Raw genomic sequence first — 15,020 nt, 5'->3', positions numbered from 1 at the left:
CTTACACCAATGCTGAACAGCCAGAATATAAGAACTGAGAGTAATATGAGTAGAATGGAAGCCAGATGTTATTAACCTTTCCTATTAACAAGAAGAAAACATTAATGTTACAGAGGATGCTCTTAGCTCCAAAACTGAGTCCTAGTTTTGTACATGTCAAATCCAATTAAAGAAAATCAGAGAAAAGAGGGAGATGTGTATGAAATGGAAATGCTTGGAGGGGCCAGATGCAGTGGCTCACGCCTGTAATCCCAGCGATTTGGGAGGCCAAGGTGGGTGAATCATGTGAGGTCAGGATTTCAAGATCAGCCTGGCCAAAATGACAAAACTCCATCTCTACTAAAAATATAAAAATTAGCCACATATGCCTGTAATCCCAGCTACTTGGGAGGCTGCGACATGAGAATCGCTTTAACCTGGGAGGCAGAGGTTGCAGTGAGTCAAGATCATGCCACTGCATTCCAGTCTGGGCCATAGAGAAACACTCCCTCTCAAAAAACAAACAAACAAACAAACAAGAAATGCTTGGAGTGCTTGGGATCTTCTGCTTCAACCTGGAATTTTAATCTTACTGAAATTTTGACAGGATGGTGTGGGCAAACAGGCATCCTAATGTTCACTGGTGTAAGTACAAACTGCATAACTTCTAAAAAGAGAGATTTAGAATTAGCAGAATCATAAATGCATATATTGAGATCCAGCAATTCCAATCCTACAAATGTGACAGTTTTTCAAAGCTTTTCATTACAGCACTGATTATTATTAAGACTAATCTAAATATAAAAGCTTCTGGGACTGGTTAAATAAATTATGGTATATCCCAACAATGAATCCCTATGCAGCTGGGTTTAAAAAAAAGAATGAGACAAGTCTTCATATACAGATATGGGCCAATCTCCAATTTATGGTAAAATGCACTGTTTACATACCATCTCTGTAAAAGGGGAAACACATTAAAATATGCATATTTATTTGCTTTTATGTTCATAGAACATCTTTGGAGGATCATAAGAAACTGGCATCATAAGAAACTGTTAACATTGCCACTGAGAAAGTGAACAGCCTTCAAGACATGGGTGGATTTTTTCACTATACCGATTACCCTTTTAATTTCGAAACATCAAAATGATTTCGAATACACAGGTGTTCGCCCGAAGGAAAAACTTCAAGTTCGGTGATGAGATAGGAAAAGCCTGTGAGTTCAACCTCAGGCGCAATCACCCTTGAAAGCATTGCTAGCCAAGGCTTTGTAACGCAAGTCTGAGAAATGTCACAACTTTCCCCACTCCTGGCTCAATTTTTCTTCCGTTTGTTTCTGAAATTCACTATGCTTCGGAAAGTATTTAGCCATAGACTTGCTAGCAAACTTGCAAACTTGACATTCTTACGAAAACACTTTTGCTTTCCTTGTAACTGAGAAGAGACTGGGGAACAGGGGACATCAAGTCAGGTAACATTGTATCATAAATAAAATTCAGTATCTTTGAAGTAACATTGTATCATAACTGAAATTCAACACCTTTGAAGTAACATTGTATCATAAAATTTAATGTCTTTGAAGTAACATTGTATCATAAAGAAATTCAATGTCTTTGAAAGAGCGCTGTAGCTATAAAGCTGTAGAAATACAAAGTATTACTACTCAAGAGTAGCTAGTAATTACCATAGTCACACCTCAGGTCAAAGTTTGGAGAGGACTCTTCCACCTTCTAGATCACACATTCCTTCCCCAAAGCCGGCTTCTCTCGCTGGCCCCTCCCCTTCTCCTCCTCCTTCATCCGCGTGGCGGGAGGTTTCCACGCACGACCGCTCCGCGTAAGTGCAGAAGACGCACTGCAGCATCGCGGTCTGAGGGACAACAGGGCCTACTCTTTCTTCTCATCTCTATGATCCTCTTTGTGACCTGTCAAACGACACCGGAGTTCCACGCTAATAGTCCTCCAAAGGGACAGAGGGCGATGCAAAGAGCTGGCGCTCTCGCGAGAAGTGTGGGGCGCTCTCTCTCTCTCTCTCTCTCTCTGTCTCTCTCTCTCTTTCCTTCTCCAAGTATTGAGAGCGCGTGGGAGCACAGGCGCATGCGCGCACGTAAGGTGCGCGGTAGCATCAGGGAGGACTCGACCGGGCTGGAGCTGGGGAGAGCGCGCGTGCGCCGTCACGAGCTAGGCGCAGCTGGGGCCGCGGTGTGGGAGCGGGTGTGCTACCGCCGTGCGAGCCGCGGGGATGTTCCGAAAGGCCCGGCGGGTGAACGTGCGCAAGCGGAACGACTCCGAGGAGGAAGAACGGGAACGCGATGAGGAGCAGGAGCCGCCGCCGTTGTTGCCGCCGCCGGGCACAGGCGAAGAGGCGGGCCCCGGCGGCAGCGACAGGGCCCCCGGGGGGGAGTCGCTGCTGGGCCCCGGGCCGCCGCCGCCTTCCGCGCTGACCCCGGGCCTCGGGGCTGAGGCCGGGGGCGGCTTCCCCGGCGGCGCGGAGCCCGGCAACGGGCTGAAGCCGCGCAAGAGGCCTCGCGAGAACAAAGAGGTGCCCCGGGCAAGCCTGCTCAGCTTCCAGGACGAGGAGGAAGGTAAACTGCGCGCTTCGGGCGCCCTTAGACTGCCGCATCCCCGGCGCAGGTCCCAGCCCCCGACCCCGTATTTTCTGGACGCTCAGTCCCTGAACCCTGGAACGGAGCCCCAGGCTGCCCGACCGGCTGCGAATCTTCCCCTGCCTCCGGCCTTCTGCTCGGGCAAGGGACGCGTTCCCGCGCTGCCACCAGCCTGTTCTTAACAACCTCCTCCTCTGCACCGTCTTCCTGTGCGTTTCCTACTCCACGGGGCCGTAGCTCAGATCAGGCATTCCAAGTGTTTCAGGGGAAATTCGGTGTTCCCTGTCCTGCCTCTTTTCTGCCTGGCGTGTTTCAGGGCCAACTTGATGTGGGTGTCCTGACTGCTCTTGGCATGCTCTCCGAGGCCTCTGCAGGTCACTGCGCGCACACTTCTTGGATGCTCTGTCCAGGCATCCTCGACTGAGAAGGCCGGGTTTGTAAAAAGGAATACTGGGAGAGGGAACAGAAGCCTGCAGTTGCATGCAGCTCTGGTTCTGAGTGATCTTGGGCCAGTCCCTTGCAGTCGCTGAGCCTCAGTTTACCTGTAAAAATAAAGTAGGGGTAGCAGATACCCAGCTTTCTTCGCACTGGCTTTGGGAACAGTGAGGTGAGACAGTGTAATAGTAAAAGCAAGGCAGTTGCTCCAGTTCCCTGTGGGAGGCCAGGCTGCGGTGGATTTGGATTTCTGATCTTAAATGAGCAGCCTTAAATCTTTTTACTTCCTGACTATTTGAATATGGATAACCCAAGTAATTCCATGTTACGAAAAAGAAATTAAAAGTTTTGGAAATCTTACTTGCATTTTTATTTGAGAGGCTTTCAGGTTTCCTGTAAGGTAGCCAGTTTATCTTTGGCATTGCTGTTACTTTTTGTTTGGTTTGAGAGGAGTACAGAAAGATTTTTGTTTTTGAGATACATGAGCTATTTTATAAAGTGTTGAGAACTTTTAAAATTTCAAATCAAAGAAAAATGATTTGCTTTTACCTTAGTCTTCAAACACCTATGTCAGCTTGTGATGGATGTAGTTACTCAGAATTGACAGCGCCTTTTAATTTTAGATATTTTGTTTCAGGTTCCTTAATGACTTGGCGATGTGCTTTTTCAAAAACATTTCGAATGTTTTTTTCCCCTTCCTTAACTAGTTGATTTAAGGAAGACAATAATAGGAGAATTTTGTGAAGTTACATGTGCTATTCCTTTAAAAAGTCTCAAAATCTCATTACTTCAGATTAATTTATGAAGTTGACCTCTGTTTTTGAGAGTCTGTGACAGACTTGAAATGACTTAATTATATAATGATTTTGGCATATGAATATGTATTTGGGAGAATTTGAACAGCTCATAAGATCTTGTGAAAGAAGGGAAAATATTTTCAGAAAATAGTTGCTACAGACTTCATTTAATTTCTTTTTTAAGAAAATGAAGAAGTTTTCAAAGTGAAGAAATCAAGTTATAGCAAAAAGATAGTAAAATTGCTCAAGAAAGAATATAAAGAAGATCTTGAAAAATCGAAGATTAAGACAGAACTCAACTCATCAGCTGAAAGTAAGTGCCATACTAATTGAATTCCTTTGAAATGACAAAATGAAAGCTCTTTCTCACAGTGATTTGCTATATCTCTTCTGAACTCATTCAGTGGACCCTGTTGTTGTCAAGGGCCCTCATTGAGTAGCAATACAATTCTGTTATTTAATTGTAACACAGCTGCTTTGTAAATGTATTTTTTAAAATGACAGAATTGTTGCCACTGCAACATTTCTGCTGCAATGACTAGATTCTCTCACAGCTTTCCTGCTTGTGTGCAGACTGCTGTTGAACAGAGAAAGGTTTCTCATTTCACCCTAAGACACAGGTTTATTCCTGTTTGAAGCAGTGTTGTGCAAATTCCTGTACTTATTTTGTAGAGGCAGATTTTTGATATCTCTGGTTGTATTTGCACAGTGAATTTTATTCTTACAAAACTTTTAGGCATGCCCTAAGTTTAATATTGGTAATATTGGTATTACTCCCACTCAGCACCCTTATCTGATACTAGATGAAGACTCCTTAGAATAATGAAACAGGTGTATTGTACAGATGTCTCCTACGTCTCTCAAAACCTGCTTTTTTTTTTTTTTTGAGATGGAATCTCGCTCTGTGGCCTAGGCTGGAGTGCAGTGGCACGATCTTGGCCCACTGCAACCTCCGCCTCTTGGGTTCAATGATTCTCCTGCCTCAGCTTCCCTAGTAGCTGGGACTATAGGCGCCTGCCACCACGCTTAGTTAATTTTTTGTATTTTTAGTAGACATAAGGTTTCACCATGTTGGCCAGGGTGGTCTTGATCTCTTGACTTTGTGATCCACCTGCCTCAGCCTCTCAAAGTGCTAGGATTACAGGCATGAGCCACTGCGCCCAGCCAGTTTAAAAAATGTTAAGCAGTTATTTTGTTTTTAGGAAAGTGGATCCAGTATAATATTCCATGGTCTCAGTTATTCTCATGCAAATTCTATTTTATTTTACAGAATTAAAGGGAGAATCATGATTTTCCAGATTCTTACTTACAGGCTTAATGTGAAAAAGTATGACATTGTATCTCAAATTTACAATCTAGTTGTGGAGACAGTATCTTATAAATGTGTAAGAGGAATCAGCGTTTGGCAAAATGCTCAGTCAGTGGTCCAAAGGATAGCTACACTTTCTTTTTTCAGAGGAAGGAGGACTGCTTTATGGGAAAAAGTGGGACTTGGAGGTGGATCTTTGATAATTAAAATTCCCAAAGGGAAGGTATGGGGGTATGATCAAGGAATAAAATGACTAAAGCCATTTTGGAAAAGACTAAGTATACCTGACCAGTCGGAGTAGATGATTTGTGAAGGAAGTAGTTAGAAGTTCCATGTGAAAGACAGGGTGACAGATTGTAAAGGATGTTCAGTATCCAGTAAGGGTTTAGAGTTGCCACAGTGGCTTGCCAAGATGGTGACATGATAAATGCCGTTTGAAACTTTACCCTGGTATTAACATGTGGCATGAGGAGAGATTGAAGGCCTAAAGCAGTTTAAACTCAAGGGCCAGCTTTGATCCATTAATAGTGGGTTTTAAAAGGTCTCGCAGTTGAGCAGGAGTAAAGGCTTCTACTGATTTAGTGGGAAATTCTGGATGAGTTAAAAATGTTTTCTGTTGTTGTAGGGGGAGAAGTGGAAAGAAACAGTGATTTGAGAACCATTCCAAGGGAACAGTTGGTAGGCTTGATGTACACTTTGCCATAGTGGATTTAAAAGAAACAGTCAAATTTGAGCGTTTGTCCTGAAGTGTCTTAATCCATCTTCTGTTCCAGTAACAGAATACTACAGACTGGGTAATTTATAAACGATAGAGGTTTATTTGGTTTACAGTTCTGGAGGCTGGGAAGGCCAAGAGCATGGCATAGTTGTCTGCTAAGGGCCTTTATGTTGTGTCATAACGTGGGAGAAGGGCAGGTGAGCCTCTGAGACAGAGAATATCCTGCCAAACTCATCCTTTTATCAGGAACTGACTCCTGGGATAATGGCATTTAATCCCCTCAGGTTGTAACTGCCATGTAAAGGCCCCACCTGTTAATAGTGTTACAATGGCAATGAAATTTCAACTTGAGTTTTGGGAAGGGGAAGACTGAAACCAGAGGGTTACTTGGTTATGGATAATTATATACAAGAATAGGGAAGGCAAGTGGAAGGAAGAATGTTTTTGGGAGAACTAATTATTTTGGAGTCTAGGAAACTGCCTCATTTTCCCCAGAATTCTTGAGACCAACTATGTATGATGAGATAGTAAAAGAAAGGTCAGGATAAGAGAGAACTGAGAAAGGCCTGTCGTCATGGTTGCTGTACTAGTCTGTTTTCACGCTGCTGATAAAGACGTACCTGAGACTGGGAAGATAAAGAAGTTTAATTGAACTTACAGTTCCACGTGGCTGTGGAGGTCATGGCAGGAGGCAAAAGGCACTTCTTACATGGTGCAGCAAGAGAAAATGAAGAGGAAGTAAAAGCAGAAACCCCTGATAAAGCCATCAGATCTCGTGAAACTTATTCACTATCATGAGAATAGCACAGGAAAGACCAGCCCCCATGATTTAGTTACCTCCCCCTAGATCCCTCCTACATCACGTAGGAATTCTTAGAGATAAAAGTCAAGTTGAGATTTGAATGGGAACACAGCCAAGTCATATCAGTTGCCATATACTGTTGGGTTTAGAAATTGAAACAAGTGTGAAGTTAATGAAGCCATCTCTGTGACCTCTTTCTTCCTTCTATCCTCACATAATTCTGATACTCCACTCACCAGATAACTCCAGTTAATGTCCTCCCTGAAGGCAGAGTCTGAATATATGTATTATCGATTGTAACTGTAAACACTGAAATAAAGGTCTGTCATTAATCAGTTGACAATCCAGAACTCTTCCTATCTTCAACCCTCTTTACTAGGCAGAGACAATTAACTTCAAAGTAATGACTTCACTTTTTAAACTGAATTTTAGTGGAAGTAGCCAGTGAATGGTTAGAAATGTAGATTTGGGGGTGGTGCTTATTGATAATTAAAGGGGAATGGAATTGGTGAGGGAGCCACATACAAAGGAAAAATTACTGAAGACCAAGACTTCCACTCTGTAGTAAGCCTACATGTAGAGAAGAAGATTTACTAAAGTGATAAAAGAATCAGAAAGGTCAAAGAGGAAAAGGGAAAGTTTCAGGAAGATAATGGTCACTTGTGCAAACTAGTACAAGAAAAGTCAGGAGAAGTGAGGACCAAGGAGGGACTGTTGGCAGGATTGCCAAGCTTTTAACTTGAGGAGGGCTTCTGACCGGATGGGAGTGGCCCACCAGCCAGACTCAGTGCCCTCAGAGCTGTTTGGAAAAAGGATTCCTTTTGCCAAATTATTCAATGATGCTATCATACATGAATTAGCTGTGGCTGCAGCCACTGGATTAGGTGCTGAGCTTAGGTTGGGTGAAATCAAAGGCCGGTCAAGGCCCAAAAGTTGATGAGGAAGTAGAAAGCAGCAGGTCCACACTGCTTCCTTGGGAAGTTTGGCAGAGAGAGAAGTAGATACTAGAGGGACCAATGGAGTCAAGTAGGAAAGCTCTTTTGATAAAGAGAAGCCTGTGTGTCTTTGTAGAAGAGTGGGGGGGAGAGCTTGACCAGGTTTAAGGTGAAGCAGATAATAATTGTGAGAACAAATTTCCTGAAGTAGTAGTAAATGAAATTGAAGGCATGAGTGGAGCTTTGAAAAAGATTATTTAGCATCTGTATTGAGACGTCTGAAAGGATAACATGTGACTACTAACATTTGCATATCGCTTGCGTTTGCTCAATCATAAGCAAATACTTGTGAATTTAATGTAACATTGAATCTTAAAGTTTGTAGGAATCATTCATTATCTGAGCATATCTGATGTGGTAGACCTTTTGCACTTTGTTTTTAGTTTGTTAAAAGCCATTGGTTTAGCATGGGTTTGTTTTGTTTTGTTTTTGAGATGAACTTTCGTTCTGTTGCTCAGGCTGGAGTGCAGTGGTGCAATCTCAGCTCACTGCAACCTCTGCCTCCCGGGTTCAAGCAATTCTCCTGCTTCAGCCTCCTGAGTAGCTGGGACTACAGGTGTATGCCACCACACCTGGCTAATTTTTGTATTTTTAGTAGAGGCAGGGTCTCACTATGTTGGCCAGGCTGGTCTTGAACTCCTGATCTCAGGTAATCCACCTGCCTTGGCCTCCCAGAGTGCTGGGATTACAGGTGTGAGCCACTATGCCTGGCCTAGCATGGGTTTAGAACAAAAGGAAATAGGTAATTTTTTACTCCATCTAATAATAATGTGATAAATTGAGCTTTAAAATCTCATAGCTTCAGAATCAACTTAAGAAGGAAGTCTGGCTAATGAGAAAATAGTAAATTAAAAAAGAATAAATAAAAGAACCTAAAACAGGTGACTTAAAATCTTCTTGGTAAAGTTAGAAAGAGGGGAGGGATATTATCTCTGGGACTGTTATTTAAGGGAGTACAGTATGGTTTGAGAAGAAGGAAGAAGTTTGAAGCAGTTTTGGGGACAGGAACATTCTAAGGGAATGACAGAAAAATATCTGATATTTAGAATAAACTTTGCTTTCTTTCAGTATATTTCTTGTGCCTGTTGTGAGCATTACCAGGTTCAGTGCTTCAAGGGAAACACTCTGATTTTGCCTGGGACAGAGGCTGTAGTAGAACTATTTATTTATAAGCAATATAAACCAGGGTAGTTTATCATAAAGATGTAGTGGTGCCTCCTGGATGCCAATGGCAGGAAAGCAATCTTGAAATGGGCCTCAGGAGTGGATTAGAACTGAGAATTAGGGAACTCTGTTTTCTGTCCAGCTGGCAGAATGTGGCCATTCCTTAGCTCCCTTCCTAGTTTACATATCATAGCCTTTAGGCTCAGACCTGATTCCAGATTCCCAGAAAGACAATTGGGTTATCTCTGCTTCATTCAGAAGTCCACTCTTAAACATTGAGTCATGGCAGTGGGGTCAGGCTTGCACGGTGTAAATGTGACTGCTGGGGTCTTACCTCTTCAGGTGATAGCTGACAAGTGGTTTTGAACTGAGAAGGTATTCCATGTAAGTGTCCATTACTAAGAGACTTAGCTGGGCTGTAAATGTGCTTTGTTCATAACAGTTGCCTTGAATGGGCTTAGGGGTTAATCAAATACTGACAAAGAGTGAAGTAATGCTTCAAAGAAGTCCAAGCAGTTCCATGTAAGAATTTAGAGGAAAAAACAGTTGATTTTGGTAAATTGTTGGAATTTTGATAAAATTTGCTGAAGCTGGGATGGAGCAGGGCCTCAAATGCATCCTTGAATCCTCTGTATTATTTTTACCTAATTTTGTCTGTTACACTATTTCATACTCATGCACGCAAGAGTTTTTAGTTTTTAGTAAATAATTAAAAACAATTCAAGCTTTACTGGTTTGAGCTCATAATTGAGAATGAAAAGTACCTCTTTTTTTTTTTTAATTAAAAAAATCTTTAATGATGTCAATACCATGGAAATTTATGAAATTTATTTTACATATATTTTAATTCTTCAAAAATTTAGGTGAACAACCTTTGGACAAAACAGGACATGTTAAGGATACAAATCAGGAAGATGGAGTCATCATCAGTGAACATGGCGAAGATGAAATGGACATGGAAAGCGAAAAAGAAGAAGAAAAGCCAAAGGCTGGTGGGGCTTTTTCAAATGCTTTATCTTCATTGAATGTTCTCCGTCCAGGTGTGTACTCAAAAGAATTTCTCAGAACTAAACTAAACCCCTCAAGAATGGGCCATCTTTAAAGATGATTGTTAGGAAGGAATTAGCTAAGTGGTGTTTACTATGACATTACTGTTTGAAGAGGGAGCTTTTCCATTTGCAAATATAGAAAATAGGAGAACCAGAAGCTTCCCAACTTTCCCAAGTTTATTCACAGACAGGTAATTTTATTTTGCAAATGAGTCTTCAAGAAAATGGAAGATGGTCCCATAGTCCCAGATTAAGACTGACTTAACCTCCTTCTAAACTGCTGATAAAAGCAAAAGTAATTTCTGTTACTTTTCTGTTCACACTCCTTTTTACTTTTCTGCAAAAAATAGTTTGCAGCTCTATCCACTGGCTAATCAGTTTTTGAATAAAATAAGTGCTTAGTAGCCAGATTTAAATCGTGAAGAGGTACCATTTAACTCCTGTTAATGTTTATACAATTAAAAAAAAAAATGCTACTCTGGGCTGAGAAAGTTAGTAAATTCTCTACATACATCCCTACTAGCAATCTAATTGGTTCAGCCCTTCTGAAGCTCTTTGGCAATATGAATCAATAGATTTCAAAATGTTCTTACTCTTGACAAGGTAATTTCATATCTAGAAATGTTTCCCAAGGAAATCATGTTTTTATTGTAACATTTGCAAAGAGCAGCATTTAGGAAAAAATGTCTAGCAGGAGGGGAAAGGCTTATTAGTAAATTACAGTACATTTACTTGCTAGGATATTATGTAGCTGTTAAAATGACAGGCAAGTAGGGAGGCATTAATTTTTACCATAGTCAAAAGGCTAATTTATGTGGCAGATTATGCCTTCTCCATTCAGAAAGTGTTAAGCCATTAAAAATTATGTTTATGGAGAACAATAACATGGAATAAAGTGTATGATTAATAAGAGAAATATGTACAAAATTAAATATTCAGTATGATTACAGGTGAACTAAAAACTATCTGCAAGAGAAATGTACTGTATATCAAATAGCGCTTTTTTAGGGTCATGAGATTATTATTTTTATGTTTTCTAGCATAGTAATTCAATTTCATCACTTTTCTTGCTGGAGGGGGTGAGAAAGGGGCAGGGAGTGGAGTGCAATGGTGTGATCTCGGCTCACTGCAACCTCCACCTCCTGGGTTCAAGTGATTCTCCTGCCTTAGCCTCCTGAGTAGCTGAGATTACAGGTGTCCGCCACCACGCCTGGCTAATTTTTTGCATTTTTAGTAGAGATGGGGTTTCATCAATTTGGGCAGGTTGATCTTGAACTCCTGACCTCAGGTGATCCACCTGCCTCAGCCTCCCAAAGTGCTGTGATTACAGGTGTGAGCCATCATGCCCGGCCACTTCTATTTCTTAAAAATGAAAAAAAAACAAAAAAAAATTACAGTTAAAATAAAACTGCTTTGGTGGATTTTTCCTTTTTACCCCATCCCACTCTTTCCCATATGTATTATGATTATATGTTCTTTTTAGTTTCCTCAATGACTTTTAGATTCGGTTTAAACTTAATTAACAATCTGTCAGTCTGTAGACACAGTTTGGGAAGGAGGTGCAAGCAGCTAAAACATCACTGTGATTAGGCTATCTTGGATTATTTTACCCTTCATATTTTCAAGAAAATAGAAACTTTGCACCTCTCATACTGCCATATTCTTACCATTTGTTTCTAGGAGAAATTCCAGATGCAGCTTTTATACATGCTGCAAGGAAAAAGCGCCAAATGGCCCGAGAATTGGGAGATTTCACTCCTCATGATAATGAGCCTGGTAAAGGCCGCCTTGTTAGGGAAGATGAGAATGATGCCAGTGATGACGAAGATGATGATGAGAAACGCCGGATAGTTTTTTCTGTGAAAGAAAAGTCACAAAGACAAAAAATTGCAGAGGAAATAGGTAACTTGATTTAATTAAATAGTAAGTCTATTGTATTGCCTTTTTTTTTTTTATTTTTAAGGCAGGGTCTCATTTCATCCCTGAGGCCAGAGTGCAATTGTACAATCATAGCTCACTGCAGTGTCTTGGTTCGTGGACTCGAACAGTCCTGTCTCAGCCTCTTGAGTAGCTAGGATAACAGGTGTGTATCACCACACCTGGCTAAATTTTTAATTTTTAATTTTTCTCTACTTATGGGTCTTGCTGTGTTTCTCTTAACTTCTGTCTTCAAGACATTCTCCTGCCTTGGCCTCCCAAAGTGCTGAGATTACAGGTGTGAGCCACCATGCCTGGCCTCCAATGCTATTAGATGTGATTTGATATTATAGTCAAGTAAAAAGCATTTACACTTATTAAATTTTATATTAGAGGACTGTTCTTCCTTCGGTACAAGTGTCTTACTGGAATTTTTAAAAACTGTAGCATCATTGTGATAGCTAATGTTTATTGAACATTTATTGTGTGGCTGGTATTGTGCTTAGCAGTTTACATGCATAAATTCATGTAATTCAGTATTCTTAGGAGGTATTAGGTTTTGTTCCCTTTGTTGATGTCAAGTTCACAGAGATTAAGAAACCTATCTATTGCATTAATACTGCCTTTAGTTTCAAGGGATACTGTGTTTAAAACAGGCAAAGTCAGGACTACCAAATGAGAGGAGATCATACTAGACACTTTAGTAAGATTGAGTTACTAGTTTTGCTCAGTTCTTGTGAAATGTCAGGATAGCATCTCTTACCTCTTTGCTCTTTGGGTGTTACCTACTTTTCTTTGTTGCTTATGGCTGTAGGAATTGAGGGGAGTGATGATGATGCTTTAGTAACCGGAGAACAGGATGAAGAACTCAGCCGATGGGAACAGGAGCAGATAAGGAAAGGAATTAATATCCCTCAGGTAAGGCTAAAGAATTAAACTAAAAGTTAAAAGATTAAAAAGTCTTTTTTGTTTATTTTGTTAAAGTGAAAACATTCCACATTGAATTTTTGTTGTTCAAGTGACATAAAATCCCATGAGGTTATATATATATACACATAGGCTTTTAGAAGAAACTGTTATGTTTGGCTTTTTGCAGTCAGAATGATGGGAGGATTTCCAGTTTCTTAGATCAGTTTTTCTCAAAGTGGTGCTTTAATTAGTAGCATCAGCATCACCTGGGTCCTCATTAGAAACAAATTATCAGTCCCCTGAGACCTTACAGAGGCAGAGACTTGGGGTACTGGGGCCAGCAATCTCTGTTTAACAAGCCCTCCTGGTGATTCTGATGCACATTCAAGTTTGAGAACAATTTCTTTAAATAGAACGTTTTTTGTGTGTAGCTTATCTTCTGGACTTTAAGAATTATTTTGAAGAAAATGGATTTCTCAATAATGCAAAAATTTGAGATTGATGAAAAAATATCTTCCCAAATAGTTATAACAATTTGTTTTATAAAAGTAAGTAATACAGTGAGAAAAATTGCATAAATGTAAACCTATTTTTGTTAATAGTGTTTTTAGGCAGAATTGGCGTACATTTGGGTGAAGTTAAGAAAATGGCACAATAGAGAAAGTCTTGGGCTGGATGTCAGGAGTCTCAGATTCTAATCCCTGGTTGCCCATTGATTCTGTGACCATGGGCAAGGCATGTATCCCCTTTCGTTGATCAAAGGTGGCCTTAAATGATTTTTGATGTCCCTTCCAGCTCTGAACTTTTCTGATAATCTGTTTTTCTGAAAATTATTAGAAATAAATTCAGTGATTCTACCAAGAGATAGGACATTCATCCAAACCTGCTTTTGTCTAATTTTGAAGAATTCTGCAATTATTCCATAATGTTTGGCAAATGGGTATAATTTTTGCTGGTTTTTTTTTTTTTTTTTAACTCTAAAGGCTTATTATTCTTTTCAAAGTTTTAACAACTAGTTTTCATCTATGTCCCATTTCTTTTCTAGGTTCAAGCCAGTCAGCCCACAGAAGTGAATATGTACTACCAGAACACTTACCAGACAATGCCTTATGGCTCATCCTATGGCATTCCTTATAGTTATACGGCCTATGGATCATCAGATGCCAAATCTCAAAAAACAGATAATACAGTCCCTTTCAAAACTCCCAGTAATGAGATGACTCCCGTTACTATTGATTTGGTAAAGAAACAGCTTAAAGACAGGTAGGGCAGATCAACTTCTTAAAGACCTGTCCGCTAGCTTTCTGTTCCCTCAGGCAACATGTAGTCTGGGGTAGCAGATGCAGAATATCAGCAAAGAAGATTCACTGGCCCAGCTTCAAAAGCTAAACAGAAGATGACTTCATACTTTGTTCTGCTACCTTCTTGGATTACTTCTGTGGAAGCCTCGAAAAGTTATAAAAAAATGCCACTCCATGATCTTGTTGAAGACATTTCTGAGTTTGTACCTCTTGGACTCCGAAAAAGTGTAGTCACGCTATGGGGGGAAAAGCAAAACAGTGAGATTTTGGTTAGCCCACAAAATAACTACGAAATCTGTAAACTGCCATTTTTTTGTTTTTTGAGAAAAAAAGCAGTGCAGATGAAAAGATGCCATTCCAAATATTTTTATGTTCTAATAGTGGAACTAAATGCATATTATAATATTGCAAGAGTCCTGACAGCATAGACCTTTGGATGTAAATGTGTTATATTTATCCTTTTGTGTTCTAAGGTTGGACTCCATGAAAGAATTGCACAAAACAAATCGACAGCAGCATGAGAAACATCTGCAAAGCCGAGTGGACTCTACCAGGGCTATTGAAAGATTAGAAGGGTCTTCTGGGGGTATTGGTGAACGGTATAAATTTTTGCAAGAAATGCGAGGGTATGTCCAAGACTTGCTTGAGTGTTTCAGTGAAAAGGTAAGAATGCAAAAATATTAATCTCTTTGAATAAGGCAAAATTAGGGAGGTCTAGATGGCCTTGTGTAGAACATTCTGTAATTCTCAGAAAGTACCCACTGAACTCAATATTAGAAGTGATGAAAAGTCATGCTTCATTTTTCTTCACTTCATTAGTGACATTATCTCTTAGGGGTAATATAGTACCTTTGTTAAAAACAGAAAAAAAAGAAAATATCTTAAAGCACATTTAAGTAAGACTTTGGCAAGTCTTATCTTAATATGGTGGTAGATTATTGGCCTGTGCTGAATTCTTAGAATATAAGGGACTCATCTGATAAAATTTTCTTTTATAGTTCAGGTTTAAACTTATTTTTAAACTGTTTCTACAAGTAATT

At 40.2% G+C, this 15,020-nt stretch overlaps 1 protein-coding gene across 1 annotated transcript in view; it reads left to right on the top strand.

Annotated features, from left to right (window-relative positions):
* The first annotated feature begins 2,024 nt into the window (after nucleotides 1–2,024).
* PAXBP1 (PAX3 and PAX7 binding protein 1) overlaps nucleotides 2,025–15,020 on the top strand; it is a 38,876-nt gene continuing 25,880 nt past the window's right edge. Inside the window, exons 1-7 of the mRNA XM_017526116.2 lie at nucleotides 2,025–2,563; nucleotides 4,001–4,129; nucleotides 9,668–9,844; nucleotides 11,534–11,755; nucleotides 12,585–12,688; nucleotides 13,725–13,942; nucleotides 14,454–14,643. Of these exons, the coding sequence (XP_017381605.1) occupies nucleotides 2,221–2,563; nucleotides 4,001–4,129; nucleotides 9,668–9,844; nucleotides 11,534–11,755; nucleotides 12,585–12,688; nucleotides 13,725–13,942; nucleotides 14,454–14,643 (1,383 nt within the window). The 5' untranslated portion in view covers nucleotides 2,025–2,220. The remainder of the gene's footprint in view (nucleotides 2,564–4,000; nucleotides 4,130–9,667; nucleotides 9,845–11,533; nucleotides 11,756–12,584; nucleotides 12,689–13,724; nucleotides 13,943–14,453; nucleotides 14,644–15,020) is intronic.

This window comes from Cebus imitator, unplaced genomic scaffold (assembly GCF_001604975.1).
Source record: "Cebus imitator isolate Cc_AM_T3 unplaced genomic scaffold, Cebus_imitator-1.0 Scaffold41, whole genome shotgun sequence".
Taxonomy (NCBI): domain Eukaryota; kingdom Metazoa; phylum Chordata; class Mammalia; order Primates; family Cebidae; genus Cebus; species Cebus imitator.
The sequence above is the reverse complement of the archived record's forward strand: the minus strand, read 5'-3'. Positions and strand labels throughout refer to the sequence as shown.